Source organism: Drosophila sulfurigaster, chromosome X, assembly GCF_023558435.1.
Source record: "Drosophila sulfurigaster albostrigata strain 15112-1811.04 chromosome X, ASM2355843v2, whole genome shotgun sequence".
In the NCBI taxonomy this organism is placed as follows: domain Eukaryota; kingdom Metazoa; phylum Arthropoda; class Insecta; order Diptera; family Drosophilidae; genus Drosophila; species Drosophila sulfurigaster.
In genome coordinates, this window is record NC_084885.1 from 14,032,501 (window position 1) to 14,058,782 (window position 26,282).

The window sequence follows — 26,282 nt, forward strand, 5'->3', positions numbered from 1 at the left end:
CATGCAAAGCGAGTCTCGTGCACGAACACACATACAATCGTGTATATGTGTGCGTGTGTATTACGTACTAATGGGCCGGCGTCGCTAGCAGCGGCCTTGTATGCTCAACGAATGATGGGCAGAGACAAAACGCCAAAAAAGAAATGAAAAAAAAAATAGTGCTAATATTAATATACACGCAGGTGCAGGTCCGTTAGAAAGCTCACGCTCTCGCTCTCACGACCATACACTCTCCCTCTCTCTTTTGCTCTTTCGATTTTGTACTCACCATGCTGTTGGTCACATAAAAAAGGCTAATGGTTTTGCTTGCTGCTGTCAAATACAAGGAAGAGGAACTGGCAATGGCAATGGCAATGGCGTGTTGTCGCTTGTCTTCTGTTTTTTCGCAGGAGCGGTCCCCGGTCAATAAAATCGCTGGCGTTTTGTTGTGGTTGTTATTCGTGTTGTTGTTGTTGTCGACGACGATAAGGCGCCAGACAAGCAGGCACTAAGCTTACGCACACGCTCACGCGGGGGGAGAATGGGTGGAGCGGTTGGCTCTCCTTTTTTTCGTTACTCGCTCTTCTTGTTTTCTTAAGCATAGGGTGTGTCGTTCGCTCCTCGCGTAAACAAAACGTGAATATATCGATGACGCCCAAAGAAGAACTGATGCTGTATATTTGTATGAGTGTTTACATATGTGTGTGAGGCGGGGGCTTTGGGCGGATGCTCAAGTGCTTTGCCTTTGCGTGTGTGTGTGATTCTCTCTCTGCCTCCGCTCTTGTTGCTAGCCGTAGCGACGATTTGTTTGGTTTATTTTTATACTTAGAAAATGTATTTCAATGTTTCCTTGGCTTGCACAACAACAACAAATTCATTAATACTAGCGATCTTTATTCAAATCAACGTACACATGTATGTACATATATATTTTTTTAAATGTGTCTTGCTAATTTTTTGCGCTCCTCTCTCTTCGCGTCTCACACCCGGCAATGATGACGAGCATGCGACTTTATGCACCTCAAAAGTGCTGCTTCAACTCTCTCAAAACTTTTTTTTTTATTGCTTTCCTTCTTCACTTCTCCACTTGTGTCGATAACGAAATGAAAAAAAAAACAAAAAAAATATATAGAATAGAGTCACACACGCTAAACTATAATTTGGCCACAGTAAGCTCTGTGGTATCGATCGAATTTTTGAATGCAGAGTGCAGCAGCGACCAGCGAGTATTTTTCCGATTAGTTTGTAAATTTTCTTCTTTTTTTTTTGGTACGTTTTGTGAGAGAGCGGCGACGACGACGACGGCGGTGGCGGGCACAATTTTTTTTTTTTGGAAAAGTGATTTTGTTGTGCGATTTCTGTTCGAAATGGAGCTTGTTGAACGGATGAATTATTTATTTATATGTTACTTGCATGGCGCGCACATTTTCGATTAAGCCCGAAAACAGTGACTGTGTTTTTTCCGAGTAAAAAAAAAAATTTATTAGTTGTTAGAGTTGCCAAATTCGCCAGCACTAAAGTTGCCAACTACCCCAACAAGAGTGCTGACGCTGCCAACTTATTGCAATTTAATAAGAATTGCCAACTGATTTAATTTCTGATTGCGCATACATTAACCGTTTTTCATTATTTAAACTAATTGTGAACAATGTGATTAAATCAATGGTATTTCATCACTTTAAAGCTTTTTTCTTAAGAGAAAAATATAATGTTGGAAAAAAAATACAGTTATTTAAAATGAGCTGTATTTTTGTATGAACTATGCATTTTGCTGGAAATGTTTCTCAGACAAGAGCTGCTAACTCGTTTGCAAATTGGAGTTTAAGATGTTTTCTTTAAATGAGCATTTATCTAAAAAATATTAATTAAAAACCAAAAAATAAAAATATACGCTTAAAAAAGCTTGGACTCAATATTTGTTATGTGTTATAGTCTATTTCCACTGCACAAAAAAACCGCGGCTATAACAAGTAATCAGAAAACAATACGAGTGTGACCATTTCTTTCATTTGGGCTTTCATAGCAATTGCAGTTTGGTCGTACTGATTTTATAGTAATCGCCCCAAGAATATTATCGATAGGCTTGATTTTATTAGCGTGCGTGCGACCGTGCGCTGCGAACGTGTGTGTGTGTGCATGTTACGTGTGTTTTCGGCTTGTTAATTTTTTTTGTTTCCTTCCTTTTTTGTTGTTATTTATTGTGCGTGTGCGTGACAGCTGAGCTTTAGCAGTCGTCTTCCAAAAAATATTGAAATTTACCACATATTTAAGAACAGAGATTTGCACAATATTTGTGTCGCCCACTGACGAAATTTTCTACTTTTTATAGCGTTCCACGGTCTGTGTGCAGAAAAAGTTAAACAAACAAAAGAAATAGACCGACCAAAAGAAAAAAAAAAAAAAAACGCGTGTTGAGCCCTGACGAGGAGAGCGCAGAGCTGCAGCCGCAGCCGCAACTGAAGCGCGGAGTTGGTAAAGGCAGCTAAGAGAGCCAGAGAAAGAGATCTCAGTACGAGTTGTTTGCTTGAAGTCGAAACAATTATTCCATAGCTCTGCTGGCAATTCTTATTTTTTTTTATATATTTTTTTTTGGTGACCGTCTGTTGTTCGTCGTCGTAGTCGCTGTCGTCGTAACATCGTCATTCGTCTCGTCGCCTTTTTCTTTTTTTTTTTTGCGAAGCGCGCGCGTTCTCGGCTCTTCCTCTTCCGGCCAATCGTCAGCGAAGTTCGCAGCAAACAACAGCAGCCAGAAATTGCGATACGAAAAGGCAAGGCAACGGCAAAGGAACGACGAGAACACTAACTACATCAACAACATAAAATAAAGCAAAATGGTAAGTTTGGAAAATATTGCATTCGTTGTTTATTTATTTGTTTGCTACTATGATGACTTTTGCATTTCCTTTGTCACATTTGATGGCCAAAATATCAATGGCCACACTCTGCCTGCCGCCTCTCTTTTTTTTTCTCAGTCAGCAGTAGCGGCTGTAGCGACAGCGACCGCGGCAGCGGCAGAATAAGCAGCTGAGTGTGCACATGCTAGCCGTCTCGCTTGCTCCCGTTCAATGCGTGGCCAGCCACATGGTGAAAAAAAGCAAAAGCAAAAACAAAAACATTTCAAATGTGACAAGACGCAACGAGAGCGAAATGAAGAAGAGATGCGTGTCTGAGCACGTTATAGAGTCTGGCCCCCTCTTTCTTCCCTCTGTCCCGTTTTTGCGAATTTACTCAGCTGTGGCTGCAGAACGACACAATTAATTTGCATTGTTTGTTTACATGTTGCTGTTTTATCAGACAATTTTATTCATTTGATTCAATCGTTCCCGACATGTAACTCTCTTCTCCTCCACACACACACACACAACCACACACACACACACACACCTCTATAACTCTAACTCATCACGCTTAATATTTCATCACACAATGCAAAAACCAAAAGGCGAACAAAAAAAAATGTGAACAAATTTTTGTGCTAGGTTAGGGTTAAGGCCATGCGACCGTTGCCATAGAAACCGAAACCACGCTGCCATCCGTTCCCCCTTTTCCTATTCCACGTTTGCCATTCAGGGAAACGCTCACGTTTTTTCTCAGTTCATTTCAAATCGCCATGTGAAATGCTTAATGATACTCAAAATGAAATTAAGAAAATTCTTGAGAATATTCCTTATATTCAGGAATTACATATAAATAACTTCTATTTGTTGATAATGGATCACGATTTTTTTTATTTTATTATTTATTTTTAAACTAATTTCTTTAAAAATCCATATTTGCAAAAAAAATTTCGAATTTGTTATATTGAGTTGAAATCGTAAATAATGTAAAATTTATATTTAAATATTGAAATCTTAAAATGTGGCCAAGAATATATTTCTATGCATTTATATTTGTTTGTAAAAATAATTCTATATTAAATTTGATTTATTTTTTAAAGATCCAGAGGCAAGAGTGATTTTGTAGCTGAAATTTCTATGAATATTGACAAATAAAGTGAATTTAATAGTTTCATAGTATTGTATATAGTCGCAAAAATTGGAATAATTTCCAGAGAATTTTATACATTTGTTTCAGCAGTGTCAATCCGCTAAGCACACGTTGAATGGTAGTTTGTTGATGTTTAAAAACGAGTTTGGGCTTTGACAACAATCACGATGACAGCGTAAATTTAATGTGACTTGCGTAGAATATTTGTGACCGACTCCGTTTGATCTATGAAAGACGTAAAAACTATGCAAATGACTAACAGCAGATCGACTAAAGATCAAGTGTTTCTTTTTTTTTTTTTATGTTGCTTTAGAACGTGCAGAATTTAGCAAAGACTGCAACCATAATATTAGCAAGTACGCAAACCGAAAAGTGAATTAGACTATTCAGTGTTCGTCCTTGGCATGATTTTACTGTATTTACTTCTTGTCGCTGGAAATGTGACTTGAGCAGCAACAATTTGGCATGTGACAGAAGCAGAGTCAAAGGCAGAGGCAGAGGCATCGAGCAGCATCGCAGCAGCAAGTGGGAGTGGCATCGGTAGTTGACGCTGCCGCTGCCGCTGCAGCAATTTCCCCAGCGGCTTTCAGCGTATTTATCGTTGTCCGTTTGCTTTTCCCCAATTCGCTGCATTTCGCTGTGTTTCAGCGCATGCGTTTAAATTGCAATTCCTGTTCCTGTCCCTTTTCCTCTCCGTCTCCTCCTCCTCCTCTCGCTGTTGCAATTCCCCTTTGCGGTGCATACACACGGCGCTCTTGCTCCACTTGGATTTTCAAATATACATGTATGTATGTTTCAACTTTTATTTTATGCAATTTTTTGTTGCTCTTGTCATTTTGTGTGTGCGCTTCTTCTTCGGGGCTGTTGCTTTAATTGTCATTTTGTTTTTGTTTCACTTTTATCCATCAGTTTTTGTTTTCGTTTTTATTTTCGCCTCAATTGCGATTGCAACCCTTAAGGGACTTTTGCTCACAATAATATCAAATGTGCCGCCCCTCCATTTCTTCCTCTTTCTCTTCCTCATCATCCTCATTTTCTTTGCACTTTTTCTCCCATTTTTGGCAAAGGCAACAACGTGTTGATGTATTTCCTTCACACACATACAAACACACACACAGATGGGATAAAACACATGTTTTTGTGTGCAAAATATTTAGCATTCTCTTTGTGTGCGTGCTTGTGTTGCAAGGTCATTCGTTTTGGTTTTATTTTGTGTGTCAGAAGCTTGCAAAAATCTGTTTTGAAGAGGGGGGCCGGGGAGCAACAGAGGGTTAGCTGGATTGTGTGCGCAACAATAGGATAACAACTGGCAGATAACAGGATATGTTAATTGGCTTTGACGGGAAATGTTAAATTACTTTGTAAGCACTCTTATTCTGTCGCTTTTCACAAGAGTTAAAATTGACATTGGAGTGTTTATTAATCCACGACTGGTATATCGATTATTGGTATATCGATTATTTTTATAAATTTTGGAGTTATTTCCTTATATAGAATAAACTTCACTAAACAAACCAATTAAAATCATAAATATTGGTTTAGTATACAATACATTTTATTGTATTATTAATCTACGACTGGTATATCGATTATTTTTATAAATTTTCGATTTATTTTCTTATATAGAATAAACTTCACTAAAGAAATCAATTAAAATCATAAATATTGGTTTAGTATACAATACATTTGATTGTATTCTGTTTAAAATCTGTTTTAGGTTAAATTTAAAAAGATTTCAAATGTATATTTATATAAATTTTTATTATAGTTAAATAAAAAGTTATATACATATTATTATTTATAATTACTTATTCTTATAGTTACTTGTAATGTTCTAAGAAGGTTTAAAATATATAGTTATAAAAATTTCAATTATAATAAAATAAAGAATATTATATTATTATTATTATTATTTTAAATGAGTATTGTTCGCATCTTTGAAACATCGAAAAGCTCTTGAAAAAGTTGCTAGCTGAAAATTTCAATAATTTAAAGTGAAATTCAAAGCTGCAACCATTAAATATATTGGTTATGGATTAAAATTATTCTATTTTTGCTATAACTATTAATTTGACCCACATTTAAAGCGTTTTACTTTTAGATTTAATGTAGATTATTCTATATTTATATGATATTCTCTGAAAATAATTTTGTAAAATATTTAATTTTTAATTGAAGTATATTAAATAATACTAAATTTAATACATAATATACTAAATTGAATTATATACACATTTAAATCGTTTTACTTTTTGAAATGTTATGAGTTATTTGTATATTTATATACTATTCTCTGACAATAGTTGGATATATTTATTTAGTATTTTATTATACAAAATGTAGTATTAAATACTAAGTTGCATTTTACGGTAAAAAGAGTACTGTCTGCTGAGGTTTTTGACTCGATGTGAACACTTGGAGTATGCTACACAAATTAACATTGTACTTCACTATAGTGTGGTATCGCATAGTGTGTGATTTTACTGTAGCTGTAGTCGGGATTGAGAGCGTAACTTCGAAAGGGGGCAAGTGTCGATGTTGTTTTTGGGTTGACGCAAACATTTTGGCACATTTGCCGCTATTGCTGCTGCTGCTTCTGCTCTGCGTTCGATGTGGTCGCATAGTGTGTGTGTGTGTGTGTGTGTGTTATGCTGTGTGTTGTTGTGCCTGCTGGCTTCGAAAGTTACCAAGTTCCAAGTTCCGTCATTGATTTATCTCTATCCATAGGCCAGGCCAGGCCAGGACGCAGGACAGCCAACTGCTGTGGCAACTTCCAGGCAACTTGTGTGCTCGATGTGGCAGAGGCAGAGGCAGAGGCAATGGCAGTGGCAGCCAACCAACGAGGCAGGCAACCGGTTAACTCTTGCTATCTTGCTCTAATTGTCGCTGTGGTGTACATGCCTCATCCCGTTGTCGTCCTTTGCCTGGCCAAAGTGTAGAGGAGAGCGGGGGGGAGAGGAGGAGGTGGGCTTGCACCCCTCTTCCTTGCCCACTCCACCATCATCACATCACAACGCCACGAACATCGTGATGATGTTTGTAGGCTCGCTGTGTGTTAGTTAACCAGGCAATCCTTTTGTTTCACCAGCTCTGCTGGGGTAGCAAAGTGTGTCGGTGGGGGAGGGGAATGGGAATGGGAATGGGAATGGGGAGGGAGATGAGTACGGTTATGGTTCACTGGGGGGTTGGCACATTGCACATACTATAGTCCTATAGCGTAGTTTCTCTTGTGCTCGTTGTTTCGTAGTTCGTCGTAGTTATCGTTCGGTATCTCTGCATGCCAAACATTTTCGACTGCTTCGTTGACTTGCTTTATGGGTGTGCGTGCATGCGTGTGTGTGTGCGTCAGAGTGTGAGTAGTCAAAGTGTGTGCGTGTGTGTGAGTGTAAGGTGGAATGCTATGTTCAACCCTTTCTCGAGTTATGTGTCACAGTGGTTCACAAGTGCTCACGATATTTATTTGTGTTGAGCATGCGATAGTTTGTTTAAAAGAAGATTGTACAACACGAAAGATGAGAATGAAATATTTGCATAAAAATATGTACGAAATTGAAAAATCAAAAAATACATCTTATTAATTGAAGTTCTTTTAACAGTTGACAGTTTTCTTTTCATTTATTAAAATGATATCTATCTGAAGTTCCTTTCAACAAATTTAAATATTTTACAACAGTTCCTCAAAATAAAAACAGAGTAGCTTACATTAACAGAGTTCATCTCTGGAATAGAACATGCGACATGTATGCATGTGTGGCATTACATTACATATACGTTGCTTTTAAACAAATATATCGAACAGCTTTAATGCATTTAAATATTTTATTTTTTTGGTTGGATTTTGTGCACTTAATGCTTCCTAACCGAATTACATAATGTATGGTATCGTATTGAAAATAATAGAATTATGCTTAAATACGGACAAAAATAAAAGCAGGTGTTTCAACCGATATAATAATAGAAAGTGTACAAAAAAAAGTATCTCAGTACAGAGCAATATAGTTGCGCCTCTGTTATTGTAATATAATGAAAATGCTTGGCTTAAACATTAAGTGCATGTTCTTATGCATTTACTTCTTTAATTATATGTTATTATCCTAAAGTATTTCTAAAAGTACAGAATAAATTTGATAATTTCTTTAAATCATTTACATTTTACATTTCAATAAACATTTACTGAAAGCAACAGAATGTTTATGCTAAAAAGTATTTAAAAGAGAACAGTATAAATTTAATAATTTGAATATCACATGATTTTGCACCACTGTGCAGTCAGTGGCAGTTGAACGTTGTTATTCAAATGGTGGTTGCCCGTTCCTCTGACCGTCCAAAAGTTGGCCCATCCACCCACGGTCCCCAAACTGTAGAATTTGACAGCAAGGGGTGTTTGCCACGTCAATGCTGCTGCTGCTGCTGATGTTGCTGTTGTTCTTGTTGCTGTTGCTGTTGCTGTGCCAGGAAAAGGGGATGGATGGAGTTTTGAGTACACAGGTACAGGGGATTTGGGGAATGGGTGATGGGCGATGGGTGATGTGGGGTAGCTAGGGGTTGGGTGTCGGATGGGTGCTCGTCGTCGGATTTAGGGTTTTGGGATTGGGTTGTGCACACGTCGCTCGTCCCCCGTCCCCCTTCGCCCGTCGCCTGCCGAAAAACAAAACTGCAAGCGCTTTTGCTACGAAATGTGGCGTTGTGTGTGTTGTGCGGGCCAAACAAAGATACGGACTCGGCACAGCACAGTAGTTGGCTCCAACACGAGCGCAGGAACAGTCGCAAAATTGCAGCAGCAGCAGCAACAGCAACACTAGCAATATTTTGTGGCAAGTGGCAAGTGGCAAGTGTCAAGTGGTGCCACCTGAACTGACCTAAGCTCCGACTTTGACTGCGAAATTCCTCCCGACATCCATCCAATCCGCAACGTCGTCGTCGTCGACTTCGTGCTGTGTGAGTTTTTTTTTTTCATCCACCCTTTTTTTCCTCTCATTTTCTTTCGCATTTTTTTTCGCTGCTATTTTTCTTCCTTCTTTGTGCCGTTTTTTCTAAACAACTGCGACGTTCTCGCTCGCTCTCGCTCATACTTTTGCTGTGCGTTAAATTCTTTTGTCTGCGTCACTCTTGTTGAGCGCTGAAAAGTGTGCTACATTTTTTTTTGTTGTGCTTCGCTTTTTTTCTGGTGATTCCCCGTTATTTTGTGCGCATTTTTATGTGTGCGTGTGTGTGTGTGTGTCACAGCTGTTTGCGGTTTGTGTGCGTGTGCGTGCGGCAAATGGAAGAAATGGTGTTGTTTAATTCGTTTATCATCAATTTTAATTAAAACGTACATTTTTTGGTTGATTGTGTGAGAAGTCAATCAATTAATCAATTTGATTTCCATTTTATTTGATTTGCAGACATCGAAAAAGCGCAAAACCTTTTTGGACGCCGACGATGATGATGGATTCGACGATGATGATTCTGGCTCTGATTTCGATGATGATGAAGATCCAGATCAAATAGAAGTGCCCGGTAAGTTAAATATGCCATGTACATGTACATTTTTGATAAATGGCCTTTAAATTGCCACAATCATACTCAATACACACACAAACACACACACACACACACATACAAATTGAATGTAAAATGCAAAACTTGTAGTAAACTTTTTGGCCCAGCTCGCTTGAGCTGCAACTCCCACAACTGAGAGATTTTTGGCACAAAATGCTTGTCTAATAATTTGAATAGTTTCTGCAAACGAAATTGTAAAATCGATAGAGTATGCAGCAGTTGTGAGCACATTAAATAAAGTATGTCTCTTATATACATATAGACAAAAAAGTATGAAAAGATATTAAAAATTAATATAAAATTCATACATCATAGAAAAAAAAGAACATCTCTAATTATTAGAGATGGGGCAACTATCGGTAGGGTAGTAAGAAATTAAAATGTTACATCATAGAAAAAACAAACATCTTGAATTATTAGAGAAGGAGCAACTATCGGTAGGACAGTAAGAAATTACATTAAAATTGTACATTTTAGAAAAAAAGAACATTTTTAATTACTAGTTAGAGATGAGACAACTATCGGTAGAAGAGCATTTGCCAGTCAGTAAGATTAATTTTGTTCCCTCTCGTTTGCTGCGTTGCAAGTTTGCTGTTGCATGTAACAGAGATGGCAACTGCAGCAGAGTCCCAAAACTTGCAATGACAATTTTAATCTCAACAGCAAGATAAAAAGTTAAGGAAACCTGTGTAAAATAAACTTCTGTCCAGTCTATAGAATATTTTCGTGCTTTAAATTTGAGAATTTGAGATGCGCATTCATTAGCTAATTACGAATGCACAAGTGGACGATATTTAGCCAAAAGTAATTGTGCTTTTCAGCGAGGGTATTCCCCAGACTTTCCCCATTTCACTGATTTCAGTCAGTCCGAGAGACGTAATAAATTTAATTAAAATTCAAGTGAAATATTAATGAAACAGAGCAAAGCAGCAGCAGGAGCAGCGAACTAGAAAAGAGAGCACGTCAGGAATTATCTGGCTGAGCGAATAGCTAGCGGAACACATCTCGCACACCTGGTTAGAGGGGGGCGGGGGCGGGGTGGTAAGTGGAATGGAGGGGAAGTTATAGAAGGAAGGGGAAGGGGAAGGGGAAGGGGAAGGGGGATAGATGTTCATAACATATTTGCATTGTGATTGCATTCAATGTGCTCTCTATATGGTCAATGTGTGGCTGACAAAACAACAACAACACATCATATCCATCCACAACTATATAATTGATACTATATACTCTGTATACATACTCTGTATATATCGTGTCTAAGGCGCTGCTTAAGTCACATCAATCATACGTATGTGCCCCGATATGCTGCCATATATAGCATGTCTCTATATACTATTATTTATACCTTATGTGCCAGCTTGAGCATGTAATTGTTGTTGTATTGTAGCTGGCGTCCAGTGCGTCATCATTAGCGATGTCGTCGTTCGTAATTCAATTTAATTCGATTGAATGCATTATTATTGAAGCTCGCTCTCTGCTCCGTCGTCTTCTTCTTCTTGTTCTTTAATGCATATCAAACAATAGCAGCAAATCTTCCAGCCCAGGCCAAACAGCTGCCTTAAGCCCAATGAAACATTAATTAACAATCTATTATTGATGAGCAGTGCAGCCGCAAATAACATTACAGCCATCAAGAATGTAATCAATTTGCATTTGCTGCTTCAATATATCACTTATTGCAAATTTCGAACGCATTTAAATTGGGGGAACAAAACACAATTAATGATTATTTGTATTAAATGCAAAATTTAACTAGCAAGAAACGGCAGACTAGTAAGCAATCCTATTAATTAGTATTTAAGCAATTCTAAATACTATATATCGATAGTTTAAGCACTCATTCGATAGTTTCTAAGAGCTAGCACTGTATAATAAAAGAGGTTTAAATGAAGGAAAGTAATTATTGGTTATTTGTATTAAATGCAAAATTGATCTAGGAAGAACGCCATAGATAATTTATTCAGTTAGTCCTTGGCAATTAGTATTTAAACAATTGTAAATACGATATATGTATCAATAGTTTAAGCACTTATTCGATAGTTTGTTAGATTTAACACTGTGTAATAAAAAGAGTTTTAAATGGGGAAACACGTAACTAACTATGTAACTATGACATGCAAAATGGAATAAGAATTGTAAAACGATTTATCGATAGTTTAAGCAGTCACTCGATAGTTTATTAAAGTTGTTAGCATTGGGCAATAAGAAGAGTTTGGAAGCTCGACGTTAAACGAGTGTCAGTCTGTTATGAGGGATTGCAAAGAACTGCATAACGGGACTCATTAAATATTCGCATTCAATTGTAATTTCTATGATATAACTTATAATCATTACGTTTCTTTCTTTTATCTTAAGTTTAAATTAGTCGAATATTCCTCTTGAAAGACACTTTTTGTATGGCGTTTACACTTTTCAGAGTAATTTCTGTAATTTAAATGTTCTATTTTAATATCATAACAGTTCAATAGTTTGTGTAAGGTTACTACTATTTAAATTTACTGAACAGAAATGCTTGAACTGAAATATTTGCTAAATTGAGGATAAACTTTGATGTAAAAATGATATATTAATTTATTATGTTAAGTTATTTGGTATTATTATATTAGTATTTCTGTACACATAGTATGTACCCTTATCCATGCTCATCATGGATATCATTTAATTCTTTCGCCTCTAACAGCTGTGTATCAAGCAAAGCGGCAACAATGTCTTGAGAGGAGCTCTTTGCAATATAAGATGGTATAAGATTTCGAATTTGTTGTTTAATTTGTCGAGTGTTGGATTTCAAGTGCTGCTGTGAGCAAAGCTGACAATATTTAGAGTAGCGCAAGAATGTATAGAATGCAATTGTTTTTAGCCTTATGTTGTTTGTATGTGTTGTAGTTAACAAAGTATTATTTGGGAGTAAACAATTCGTAGGAGAATTTGAATTTGCGCCACGTAAGCAATAAATATTATGCCGCGTTGCGTTCTACGTCGACGCAGTTAATGCGACTCAATTTTCATTTTCAATGTCACAAGACGACGACGTTTGGGATGTGAGGTTGTGATGTTGTGTGGTGAGATGTGGTGTGGTGTGGTGAGGAGAGGTGTGGGGGATGTGTCCACTTGCCCACCGCGGGGGTTGTTTAGGCATCAACGGATGGAGAACATCTTGAGGTGTCTCAGCTGCACCCTCGCAAAAGCAGGTAGCAAACACTTGACTCCACCTCCCCTTCTCTCTACCCACCACACTGCAATTATGCACACACACAAACACACACACACACGCAACCATTTGCTAATTATGTACTGATTATATACAACGAGGGGGAAAGGGAGATGGAGACTGTAAGGTTGAAGTGAGGCAGAAGGAAGGCAAGCGAAGCTTGGTTGGGTTGCGACTCCTACACATAAGGCAGATAGCGTTAAAACAACAACTACAACTGGCGAGCAGCGGAGAGAGAGAGAGACAGAGAGAGTAGGAGTGGGAGTGGGAGGAAGCAATTGAAACAGCAACGGAAACAAATCGATTTGTTGTTGTTGGCGTTAGCGTGTGTGTTGTGTTGTGTTGTGTTGTGTTCTCAACGTCTCGTCGGACATTCCAGGTTGCAACTTCAGCAACGGAGCACAAACAGAACCTAAGCTCGTTATTATATGGTAAATATTTTAGATGTCATTATGGTTAGATAGATTATTAGATTTCCCTCGAATTCCCAACAGCACAGACTCTGGCGAATTATGTTCCAATTGTGGCATTCTGTCTCTCTTGATCCTTAGGATTAATAATATTTTCTCTTCAATCATTTCTTTATTTTATTGCCTGATTTAAAGAGCATAAAATGTCGAAAAGAAAATGTGCTTCCAAGTTTCGCATTTGAACTTTTATCACGCTTTTTTTTTATTTGTGCTGTGTTTATAAACTTTTGCACCATTGAAACATTTTTATCAGCAAGGAAAAACAAATAGAAGAAAAATGGCACGTGCCACGAGCAGAAATTCTCACAATCTGTGCACCGTGACAGCAGCACAGTGATTAAAAATAAGTCAAATAAAAGCATTGTGGTAAATTGAGTTAAAAAGTTTTGAAAATTTTGAAAATTATTGCAAAGAAATCAATAAAATATTACATAATTTGTATAATATATTTGTTTTTGTTTTGTACCAATTTTTGACCACTGTGCGGTGCAGTTATTCATTGTGTTTGAAGTATTTGCTAATGGTTATTGTCGGTACGTGCTGCACGTTGTTTGGGTTGGCTGAATAAGAGGCAAGGGATGCTATAAGTTAATTAAAGACTTTAATACTTGATATATAGTAATTTAAATACTTGATATATATTACTTTAAAGATCTTTGGAATGAGAATTTGTATGTTATCCTAAATAATATTGAAGATATTGAAGGACTTTTAACTGTAACTGATATATAGATACAAATTACCCATAGGGTAGAAGGGTATTATAACTTTGTGTCGGCAGGAAATGTATGTAATAGGTAGAAGGAGGCATCTCCGACCCTATAAAGTATATATATTCTTGATCAGCGTCAACAGCCGAGACGATATAGCCATGTCCGTCTGTCCGTCTGTGTGTCTGTCCGTCTGTGTGTCTGTCCGTATGAACACCTAGATCTCAGAGACTATAAGAGATAGAGCTATAATTTTTTTTTCGACAGCATTTGTTATGTTTGCACGCAGATCAAGTTTGTTTCAAATTTTTGCCACGCCCACTTCCGCCCCCGCAAATCAAAAAAATCGAATAACAAGCGTAATTTTAAAGCTAGAGTTGCGAATTTTGGTATATACAATAACTACTATAGTAGTTATGATTCCTGAAAATTTGGTTGCGATCAGATAAAAATTGTCGAAGTTATTAAAGAAATACTTTGGTATGGGCAAAAACGCTTACCTTACTAGGGTCTGAGTTGGTTTGGCTGACAATCTGGTATATTGTGCCGTCTATGGTATATTTTGAATACGGTACTATGTCGATATACCAAATATACCATTTGGTATATTTTTAGTATTTTTGCAGTATATTCGGTATATTTTGAGAAAATACCGCAAAATATGTTTCTTTTATTCAAAATGGGTAGCGGGTATCTTACAGTCGAGCCCACTTGACTGTGGCTGTCTTACTTGTTTTAATATGATTATTATTATTATTATTTGAAATGCAAACATACCAAATAATAACAAATAAAAAAACGTCTTAAACAATTTGATTATCTTAACTAATCACCATTCGAAACATGTATTTTTCTTGCAGGAGGCGGTCGAGACTTGAACACTGCAGTTACCTATGCCCAGAACATTCGAAGTGGAGTTGGGATTGCGACGCCAAAGCAGCAGGCGAACAACAGTGGGGCGAGTAGCAGCAGCATCAGTAATAATAGTGGCGGCGAAATATTTCTCAAATTGAGCAACAATAACAATAATATAAATAGCAACAATAATATCAGTAAAGTAATTAGCAGCAAGCCGACATCGTTGCTGCTTAGCAACAACAACAAAGTGAGCAGCATCATTGGCAACAAGATTGTCACCAACAGCACCACCAATAACAACAACAACAATAACAACAACATCAGCATCAACAACTTAAACAACAATAGTAATAGCAACATCAACAACAACAACATCAGCATTATTGGTCGCAACAACAACAACAGCTTAATTGGAGCAACGCAACTGAGGCCAACAATAACGCATACGGCGAAAGTAACGGGCGGCAAATTCACCGCGTTGCCAACCACAATCACAACTAAAGTGATCGTCGACAAGAACCTTAATAGCAGCAACATGCCAAAGAAAGTGACGGGTAAGTGTCAAACACACACAAGTGCAAATGCAAACACACACACACACACAAACACATACGCATACGCATAGACCGCACACTCACACTCACATGCACACCCACACACACACATACATACATAGATAATGGGCAGACAGACAAAGCTCTCAAAAGCTCTTAATTAATACGCTGTGTTCTTGTTCTCTTCTCTCTTTCTCTCTCTCCCGCTCACTTTCAAACTCTCTTATCAAATCGGCTGCTGCTGCATAATTGGCTTGCCTGCTATCTCGCTCGCTCTCATACACATACATTGTATGGTATTTGTTTTTGTTCCTCGCTCGCGCGCTCCTCTTTTGTTTTCTTTTTGGTTTCGATTCGATTCGTTTTGTTTGCTTTTAAACCAACTCTCCCCTCCACCCCCAACCCCCAAAACACACACACACACATAAACCACCACCCCGTTGCCGTGGCCCTGTAGCTGCAGCCTTGGGCAATGTCAGCACGACAGCAACAACAACGAACACGGCTTTGGCAACCGCCAGCACAAGGATCAATGCAAACAGTGGCAACGCTGGCATCATGCGCACAGGCATTGGCAACGCTGCTGCAACAGCGAATCTTAGCTCGGCCAGCTCCTATTTGAGCAGCGGTGCTGGCAATTATTTGAACAGCCTGAGCACCAACGATCTGATGAGTCTCGCCGCTTATGTCGCCTCCAAAGGTGGCAATGCACCCAACACCAACATTCCCGCCACCAACAGCAGCAGCAGCAGCAGTAATAAGAATAACAACAACTACTTTGCGGGTGGAGGCGCCTCAACGTCAGCCGCCTCTGCTGCCAATTTCAATATGGCCGCGTCTTTATTGGCGCAGAGTAAGTCCTGTAATGTTGGTAACAACCAAGAATATGCCTATAAAAAACAATCACATAATTCCATTATGGTTCTTTCTCTCTCACACTCAGTGCGCGTGTGTGTGTGTGTGAGTATATGTAGTTTGCGATAGTCTGGCAATGCTCAGTTAACATTTAAGCTGTTCTGTTAACTTAGCAGCGTCTGTTAACAGCACTCTCAGTGTGTGCGTCTGTTAAGTCTTGCATCTCTGTTCTCTTCGCATCAACTGTTAACAGCGCTTTCGCAGTTCGTTTTACAAATTTAAATTCATCAAAGTAGACTATGGATTTTGAAGCTTTGGGTTAAGCATTCGTTTCTATTCAGTCTTGACAAGCATCAAATAAGTTCTACACTAAAATTTGGATAAAATCATAAACATTTTAAATTTGAATTAATTTTGAGGATGGACAATAGTTCGCCCTGCGCTTCAGAGACGATGTCGTCCGATGCATCGCCCCAGTTAAGCATTGATGTCGATCAGCTGCAGAGTTTGGTTGCCCAGCAGGTTGAAGTGGCCATGGACAAGTTTTGTGCCATGTACACGAAAGCATTTGGGCAATTGGAGCTAATGATTTTTCAGGATTTGCTGCCAAGGTTGCCCTCGAGTCCAGCAGAAGGACATTTGCGTGTTGCGCGACGTGTGCAGCGTCGATTGGACCGACTGCGTCCGTTTGTTGTGAATTCCCAGCGGGAGGGTTATGAGAAATTCATTAAGAATTGGAAGCGTGCCAAAGATAACCACAAAAAGGGGAACTCCGAGTCCGATTCCGATTCGAAGTTAATTTTATTCGACGACTCTCTGAGGCCGTCGGAGTGCACGCCTTGCGATAGCTCCAACGAACCGTTGCCGATGAAAAAGTCCATCGATCGCAAGCGTGTTGAGCTAATCTATAAAAATCAATTGTTTCCCTTGATTCCCGCAAGTCTCATCAACTTGCCACCGAAGCATGGCGATTTCATTCCCTTGTCATTGTCGAAAAAGCAAATCCCTGACGCGTCCACCGAATCTGCTCCTGTTGGTGATGCAAAGCATTGTGAGAGCGAAACGCGTCTGCTGCAGGTGAGTGTCATGCAGCACAATTCGTACTTCTCGATTCACATGGAGCGTCAAAAGTTTCCGGCCGTATGGAAATACTTCAACGACCAGAAGTTCCGCAAGCAAGTCAGCAAAAATCGTATACCGTTGAGTGGCAGGCGACTCAACTTGCCGCCATGATTGTTGGCTTATCTCTTAATCTATTTCGCTATCTGTAACTCGAACGATTCTCTGCCAAATCCTAATTCCCAATCTCTCTTTTAAGTATTATTGACTTCGAAATGTGAATAAAATTATATGATGATAGCTCTGAATTCTGCTAAGGATTGTTGAATATTTTAGCGTGGATTTGTTCTCTTTTATTTCTTAGATTGATAAATGCTTTTGGGATCTATTCTCTTAAGAACTTTTACTGCAATTCTATAAATTTAAGTGATCTTAAAGGTCATTCATAACTCTGCTCTTCGATATCCTGATGATTTATTTAAGATCTCTTGCGATAAAGTGATAATCTGAAAACGTTTTCTTAGGATGATAATATTTAAAAGTTTGTCTTTTGGGTAACTTTAAACTAAATGTTTCTTTTAGTCTTGCAACCTACTAATCACATGAACATTCTCTCTTCTTTTCTCGCCTCGTCTGTCTCCCTCTCTCTCACTCGCTCTGCATATGCATCGCCATCTCTTTCACACACACAACAACAACTACACAACTAACACCTGCAACGACATGCAACATGAACAACACAATTCCCCTTCCCTTGTCTTGCAGTGAGCTATGCGGGCGCTGCCACGCCCATGCGTACACCGTACAAGCCAGCCGCCCCCGCGAGCGCAACGCTCAAGACGAATGCGCCCACAGCTGCTACGGTTGGAGGCGTGGCCGGAGCTGGAGCTGTCGGACTTGGAGCAGCAGCTGCAGCTGGCGGCGGCGCCGCTGCCGGCGGAGGAGGCGCCATGAAGCTGATGATGGATAAGCTGCAGAAGTTGATTGACATGAAGCCGGAGTACTTGACCAGTGGCATTCCCAATCATGTGATGACGCAGCTGTTCATGCAACCGATGCGCATGCCACAGCCGACGCAGCAGCAGCAACAGCAACAACAGTTGCCCAATGTCGCAAACTCGGTCGTTGGCAATGCCGCCAATGCGCTGGCAAATGCCTCAGCAGCCGCCGCCTATGTGCAGCAGGCACAGGAAGAGGACGAGGTCGACTACGAGGAGATGGGTGTCGCTGAAACCTATGCTGACTATTGGCCAGCCAAGCGTAAGTTCAACTAGGTTCTCTTGATGTGAAATTCCAATTAATATGCTTCTCTTTTTGCAGTGAAGCTCGGCAAGAAGCATCCGGATGCGGTGGTGGAGACCGCCTCATTGAGTTCCGTGGAGCCGTGCGATGTCTACTACAAGGTCTCCATACCCAACGAGACCATCAACAGCGGCCAACTGAGCGCCCTGCAATTGGAGTCGATCACCTACGCATCGCAGGCTCACGATCATCTGTTGCCCGATGGGAGTCGTGCCGGTTTCCTCATCGGAGATGGCGCTGGCGTGGGCAAGGGTCGCACCATCGCTGGCATCATCTATGAGAACTACCTGAAGGGGCGCAAGAAGGCCCTCTGGATATCCGTGTCCAACGATCTCAAATACGATGCCGAGCGCGATCTCAGCGACATTGGAGCCACGCGCATCGATGTCCACGCTCTCAATAAGGTGTGCAATCTAGATATACATATCTGAATAGTTTAGTACTGCTTTCTAGGGAATAAGTGTTATATCAATCAAACAGTAGTTATTTAACTTTACCTCAACCATATTTGAGTCTAAGTTGTTGCTCTGAAATAATAGTTTTTAAATGCTAGGCATCTTATTTTATATTGAGATGAATATGAGTGTCGAATATGTTTATTATGAACTATCATATACTTTAATCATAATTCTTTCTAGTTAATAAGTGTTATATTAATGAAATGAATGACTATAATAACTTATGAATACCTAATATTGCTAAGTATAACTAAAGTTTCTTAAATTATACTGCTAACCATCAACTTAACTATTCCACTTAGCTTAACATTTAAATTATTGTAATAACTACGACATTTTTGCCAACAATATAAGTTCTTAACTCCTATGCGTCTCTTTTAAAACGAATGACGTATTAGCTTTCTATTTTAATCATTTTTGGCTCAGTTAATATGTACTTTAAAGCTACTATTTTTTAAGTAATAAGTGTTGCATTAACGAAGCAGTATTTAATGAACTTTAACGTCTGTTTGAACATTCAGTTTTATGTTTAATTAGAGTGTAACATTCGTATTACACTAACAAGTACTTGTTAAAATAATATTTACTTAAATCCTAATGTGAAATTCATATTGAATTAGCCTAGCAACATTTAAATTGTAAATATTTGCTTTTAATCGCGCTACTCTTGAAGTAACAAGTGTGAAATTTAGTAAGCTTTATCGAGATGTACATCAAATTAATTCGGTTATATTTGATTTACTATGATAAGTCTGATCGCTTTAGGTATAAATATATTTGTGTAATTAGTTTGGAACTATTTAAATTACTATGATGAGTCTAGTATTGGGATATTTGTCTTCTCAGTTAATAACATTGAAATTATCATAATAATTTCTGAATATTCATGATTGCTAAGTATAAGTACAGTTGCTTAAATAGAAGTCCGAAACTACCATTTTAAGTATTCAAATGTCTGTCTAATTAGCTGAGTACTATTTGAATTAAGTGTATTGCTTTCTAAGTGCTTTATTTATTTATTTTTAAGACCAACCTTAGGGCGTTGGAATAGTCATAGTGTAACAAGCCAATAATACAATGCAATCTTGTTTTCTACTATTTGCAGTTCAAATATGCCAAGATCAGCTCGGATGCGAACAACAACTGCAAGCGCGGCGTGATCTTCAGCACATACTCGGCGCTGATTGGCGAGTCGAACAACAAGACCGGAAAATATCGCTCACGTTTCCGTCAGCTGCTGCAATGGTGCGGCGAAGACTTTGAGGGTCTGATCATCTTCGATGAGTGTCACAAGGCCAAGAATCTGTGCCCCGTTGGGTCGGGCAAACCGACAAAGACGGGCCAAACGGTGCTCGAGCTGCAGCAAAAGTTGCCCAAGGCACGCGTTGTGTACGCCTCAGCGACGGGCGCATCGGAGCCCAAGAATATGGCGTATATGGTGCGCTTGGGTCTCTGGGGACAGGGCACGGCGTTTGCCAATTTCAATGACTTCATTACGGCCGTGGAGCGACGGTGAGTTAATCAACCTACAGCTACCTATAAACTGTTTTTGTATTTATTATTAATAAAACAACCCTCTTTTATGTTTTTTAGTGGCGTTGGCGCCATGGAGATTGTGGCCATGGACATGAAACTTCGTGGCATGTATATTGCACGTCAGTTGAGCTTCAAGGGCGTCAGCTTTAAGATCGAGGAAGTGCCGCTGACCAAAGAGTTTCGCAAGATCTACGATCAGTCCGTTGAACTTTGGGTGGAGGCCATGCAAAAGTTCACCGAGGCAGCGGAGCTGATCGATGCCGAGAGTCGCATGAAGAAGACAATGTGGGGACAGTTTTGGTCATCGCATCAGCGTTTCTTCAAATATCTCTGCATTGCGGCCAAGGTGAATCATGCGGTGCTCGTTGCCCGCGAGTCCATCAAGTATGGCAAATGTGTTGTCATTGGTCTGCAATCAACGGGCGAGGCGCGCACTTTGGATCAACTGGAGCGCGACGATGGCGAGCTCACCGACTTTGTCTCCACAGCCAAGTGAGTTGTCGAGTGCACACGATTTAGACAGAGACAGGAAAAGAGTTGTGTTTACTAATTGAATTTATGTACATCCAAATTTGTAGAGGCGTCTTCCAGTCGTTTGTGGAGCGACACTTTCCGGCGCCCGATCGCAATCGCATCAATCGTATACTCGGTCTGTATGATGACACGCCTGCTGTTAAGACGGAGCCCAGCCTGCTGTCTGCCAGTAATAATAACAATAACAACAACAACAACAACCAGAGCAGCAGCAAACGCAAGGGAGGCGCTGCAGCAGCGGGCGCGGCAGGCAAATCGAAGAAAAAGAAACGCAGCGGCTCGTGGCCATTCAGCGATAGCGACGATGATGCCACACACACTTCGGGCGGCGATTGCAATAACAGCGACGATGCCGCCGACAGCGATGATGCCTACGATGAGGACAACGATGACGATGAGAATGACGATGACGACGACGATGATGACGATGATGAGGACAAGCATGACAATGATAGCGATCGTCATAGCGTTGCCAGCGATGCCAGCTCCGATTTCAATCCGTTCTTCAGCGGCAGCGACAGCGACATCGATCCCTGGGTGAATGCGCGTGCCAAGAAGTCAAGTGGCAGCGGCAGCAAGAAGACCCAAAAGAAGACCAAGAAGAAGACCATCAAAAAAGAGGCAAAGGCGGTGAAGAAGGAACCGAAAGAGTCGCCAACGCCAACGGCCACGAGCAGCAGCAGCAGCAGCATGTCGGCGACTGTGGCAGCCGCTTTGAATGCGGCCAAGAGTCGCAAGTCGCAGCAGCTGTCGACGCAGGACAAGATCCAGGATCTGCTGCAGAAGAAGCAGGAGATGAAGGGCACCATGACGCCGGTGGGCGTGAATGGCGTCAAGCTGAACTACGGTCCGCCGCCCAAGGATGCCATCGAGCGTGCCTGCACCATGAAGGAGGAGCTGTTGCGCAAAATCGAACGTCTTGGCGCTCGTCTGCCGCCCAACACACTCGATCAGCTGATCGATGAGCTGGGCGGTCCCGACAACGTTGCCGAGATGACGGGTCGACGTGGTCGCGTTGTCCAGAGCGACGACGGTTCCATACAGTACGAATCGCGCACAGAGTCGGATGTGCCGCTCGAGACGCTGAACATCACGGAGAAGCAGCGTTTCATGGACGGCCAAAAGGATGTGGCCATCATCTCGGAGGCCGCATCCAGCGGCATCTCGCTGCAAAGCGATCGCCGTGTGTTCAATCAACGGCGTCGCGTTCACATCACCCTCGAGCTGCCGTGGTCCGCCGATCGAGCCATACAGCAATTTGGACGCACGCATCGTTCAAATCAGGTCAACGCACCCGAGTACATATTTCTCATCTCGGATTTGGCGGGCGAACGGCGTTTCGCCTCCACGGTGGCCAAGCGTCTTGAGTCGTTGGGCGCTTTGACCCACGGCGATCGTCGGGCCACCGAGACGCGTGATCTGTCGCAGTTCAACATTGACAACAAGTACGGACGGCAGGCGCTTGAGACGGTGATGCGCACCATTATGGGCTATGAGACGCCGCTGGTGCCGCCGCCCACCGATTATAGCGGCGAGTTCTTCAAGGATATTGCCGGGGCGTTGGTGGGCGTGGGGATCATTGTGAACAGCGAGAGTCATCCGGGTGTGCTCAGCCTGGACAAGGACTACAACAACATATCGAAGTTTCTCAATCGCATTCTCGGCTGTCCGGTGGATCTGCAGAATCGTCTCTTCAAATACTTTACCGACACTATGACGGCCATAATCAATCAGGCCAAACGTGGCGGTCGCTTTGATCTGGGCATTGTTGGTGCGTAAACAGTGAACTTAATTTTTAAATGAAATGTGATTTCTAATCGTCGAATCTTATAGATCTGGGCGCCGCTGGCGAGAATGTGACACGCGTGCGTCTCGTGCGCTTTGTGCGCAAACATGCCACGGGCGTGGCACCCACCGAGCTGCACACGGTGCGCGTGGAGCGCGGCATGATCTGGCAGGAGGCCATCGACAAGTAAGCACACAACTCTTGACACAAATGTTTTTTATATGCCATTCATTGTTTGCGTGTTGCAGATATGCGGATCTATTTAATGAGCACGAGGGTTTCTACACTTCGCATCATCTGCGCAATCAGAAGCGCACCGCTATCCTAGTCGTGATCATTGAACAGCAACCGACGCGCGGCTCCAGCTCAACGGATGCCGACGGCAGCAAGGCGCAAAAGAAAAAGTCACGCAGCAAAAAGGAGATCATGTGCCAGATCTATCGACCGAACACGGGTCTTCAGGTGCGTCACGAATCGCTCGCCGAGCTGGAGAAGAAGTATCGCAAGGTGCCCAGCGAGGAGGCCGAACCGCATTGGACCGAACAGTATGATGCCTCGGTGCACACATGCTCGCATGCCTATTGGAATGGCAATTGTCGCAACGTTAGTCTGGGCAACGATTGCGAGGTGAGTTCTTGACAGAGACAGAGCTTTAAATTACTGAAACAAACAAAAATCATTTCTCGAATCATTTTGCAGGTTGGTCTGCGACAGCGTTTGTATCATGTGCTCGCCGGTTCGGTGCTGTCCGTTTGGGGACGTGTCGAGCACATTTTGAACACACGCTCCAACAGCAAGATGCAGGTGATACGCATGAAGACAACCGAGAGCGAAAAGATTGTCGGCACCATGATACCCAAGTCCTGTTATGAGCCGCTCATGAACGATCTGCGCAGTGATTCCGAGAAGCAGGAAGAATTCAACTATTAATAGGCTCGGCTCCTACCCCGCCCGAAACATTCATAAAGAGAAACAACAACTGATTCCAAGCCTCCACAACACACACAACAACACACACACATATACACACAAAGAACATCATTTCTCATCAACACACACACACTTAGATGGAGGCAACGTTTGTTTTACATTTTCAGGATTTGTTCGCTACTATATTTTTTTTTTAACATTATTACTATTTTAAGAACTGTTTATAGTTTTACACTTGAATTGAATTAATGATTTAGTTTAGTTGTAGACGCTCGTAGATAACGTGCAACGATGTGTTTAACAGATGCATCCAAAAAGAAAGCAGATCGACCTTTTTTTGAGTTGCGTCTTACACTCACTGGCACACGCACACACACATACACACACAAACACAAACACAAACAAATTCATACACATACACAAACACACAACATGAGAAAAGATATAGTTGAAAACAAATGGAAACGCTTATTATATGGACTTCTTTCTTAATGATTTACTCTTTAATTAATTTAATTATTTTTAACATAAATAATAGTATGCAGCACATCTATACACAAGCACACACCTTCACACACACACACACACACACAAAACAAACAATACATACGTAATGTGTACGTAACGCACTTTAATATATATATGTATTCTTTATTTTTATTTTTTTGGCTCCCACTTAAATTTTGTAATAACTAAGAGGCTGCAGCACAGCGTGGAGCTCTCTTTAGTTTGAACCAAAATACGGAAATTGAAAACATATTTAAACAAAACAAACATAAATGAAAAACACACACACACACACACAAACAAAAAAATAAAAATAAAAACAAATTAAAGCAAAACCAAGAAGAATTCTAACGAGAATCGAGTATGAAACCGAGTTAAGGCATTTTTTTTTGCGTCGTAGTTGCTAAGTGAATATGAAATGAAGAAAAGTCAAACTGCAGTTTGTAATGTAAGGTCCTCTAACTGTAATAAAACTTAATTTAAGTTTAGCCATTAAAGGTGTTAATATACATATACATATATATAATATATATGCATATGCATATATGATTAAAATATACGAGTAAATACATACATATTACATACATACATATACCAAGTTACCATAAATAACAACAAATGCTGTATGCGCCCGCAACCGCAACGGCAACAGCAACGGCAAACATAATAAACGCGGAAATGTGGCATACAAAAGGAATACACAACGTGCACAACTTTTGTTTTCATTTTGGGTGGGAAAATTGTTCAATTGTTGCAATTGCACCTTAAATTCGTGGTGCTTAATAAATCAAATCTAGAAAATTGCAATTCAAATTTAAACTCAGCCTCAAAGTATGCTACAAAAAAGTTTAATGCATCTAGATGCACCTGCAGGTTTTAGAGAAATTATCCTAGCTCAGTCATATCCTGTCGTATACTGACGGGACTTGTTGCAATCGATTCGTGGTATCGATAAGTATCGATTGGCATCAAAAAACGATGGTGTTATCTAAGAATCCAACGCTTTAAAATTTCAGCTTCAGAGCGAGTAGAAAATGGTCAAAATTACAAAATCCTGAATATCTCGCAAAGTAACAGGACGATTTGGATGTCCTTTGGATGGTTTATAACCCTTTCAAATAAAAATTGATTGACACTAATTTCAGCGTGATCCTGCCAAGGATTCTTGAGATATAGCTAATTTTCTCTAGAGCAAAAAGACCTTTTATCTCAGCTGTTTGAAGGACTTTCAAAGATATTGTTCTAATTTCTGTATCCTTTTATAACCACCTATCGATTTGGAAAAGGACATCCGAATCGTTCTTAAAATGGCGAAGTTACAGCGGAAATTCTGAAATCAGGACGATTTTTCTATGCCACCCCCTTGGAAAATTTTACGAAATTTTTGTTAGTATAATTTTGCAAATCCTTGAATGCAAATCGATACTGCTGGCATTTGTGAATACGAAAATACATGTCCTTTCGAAATCCTTTCAAATCCTGCCGAGTTATAGCTACATTTAGGATAACTATTGACTTTGGCGCATCCTCAAAGTATGCAACAAAAAATGTATTTGCACATTAAGAATTATTTGAGAAGTGACTGTAGCTCAGCCATTTCCTTACCCATTTTAACGGGACCTGTTGCAATCGATTCGTAGAATCGAAATCAATCTGTAAAAATGACGATTAAAGTTGCCAACAAACAAGAAATAATATTGGAGCGCTTTCGATTTGTATCATGTTTAACTTTTATTTTCCTTTTGTAATTTTTATTATATATTTTATATATTTTTTTATTTATTTTATATTTTTAATTTATTTATTTATTTTCTTTTGTTAAATTTGTGTTTCATTTAGTGTTTTTTTGTTGTTGTTGTTGTTGTCTTGTTGTGTTGTTGTTTGTTGTCAATAACATATATTGTACAATTTGCTTAAGTAACTATTTATAATGCATAATAATAATGTATGTATATAAATTATGTATTTATATATTTATGTTATTATGAATTTCCATTTTCGTTGG

The 26,282-nt window shown here is 40.0% G+C and overlaps 2 protein-coding genes across 3 annotated transcripts in view; one reads left to right on the forward strand and one right to left on the reverse strand.

Moving 5' to 3' along the window:
• LOC133849269 (beta-1,4-mannosyltransferase egh) overlaps positions 1–1,484 on the reverse strand; it is an 11,420-nt gene extending 9,936 nt beyond the window's left edge. Inside the window, exon 1 of the mRNA XM_062285216.1 lies at positions 269–1,484. The gene's annotated coding sequence lies outside the window, so the exon portion shown is untranslated. The remainder of the gene's footprint in view (positions 1–268) is intronic.
• Positions 1,485–2,794: 1,310 nt separating this feature from the next.
• On the forward strand, positions 2,795–24,569 carry LOC133849268 (protein strawberry notch). 2 transcript variants are annotated; one of them, XM_062285212.1, is made up of 12 exons: positions 2,795–2,813; positions 9,351–9,465; positions 14,759–15,310; positions 15,768–16,163; positions 17,990–18,484; positions 18,545–18,930; positions 20,090–20,496; positions 20,578–21,012; positions 21,099–22,825; positions 22,888–23,026; positions 23,089–23,467; positions 23,540–24,569. In XM_062285212.1, exons 1-12 carry the CDS (start codon positions 2,811–2,813, stop codon positions 23,768–23,770), a joined length of 5,265 nt encoding a protein of 1,754 aa, XP_062141196.1. In that variant the 5' UTR covers positions 2,795–2,810; the 3' UTR covers positions 23,771–24,569. The 2 variants fall into 2 exon arrangements, with proteins under 2 accessions (XP_062141196.1, XP_062141197.1); XM_062285213.1 differs by lacking the exon at positions 15,768–16,163 and having other exon boundaries at positions 2,796–2,813.
• Positions 24,570–26,282: the final 1,713 nt, after the last annotated feature.

Bases quoted from the DNA above. Each gene is read 5' to 3' on its own strand.
- LOC133849268 (XM_062285212.1), top strand. The intron at 9,466-14,758 runs GTAAGTTAAATA...TTTTTCTTGCAG, and splicing joins AGATCAAATAGAAGTGCCCG to GAGGCGGTCGAGACTTGAAC. The intron at 15,311-15,767 runs GTAAGTGTCAAA...GTGGCCCTGTAG, and splicing joins CATGCCAAAGAAAGTGACGG to CTGCAGCCTTGGGCAATGTC.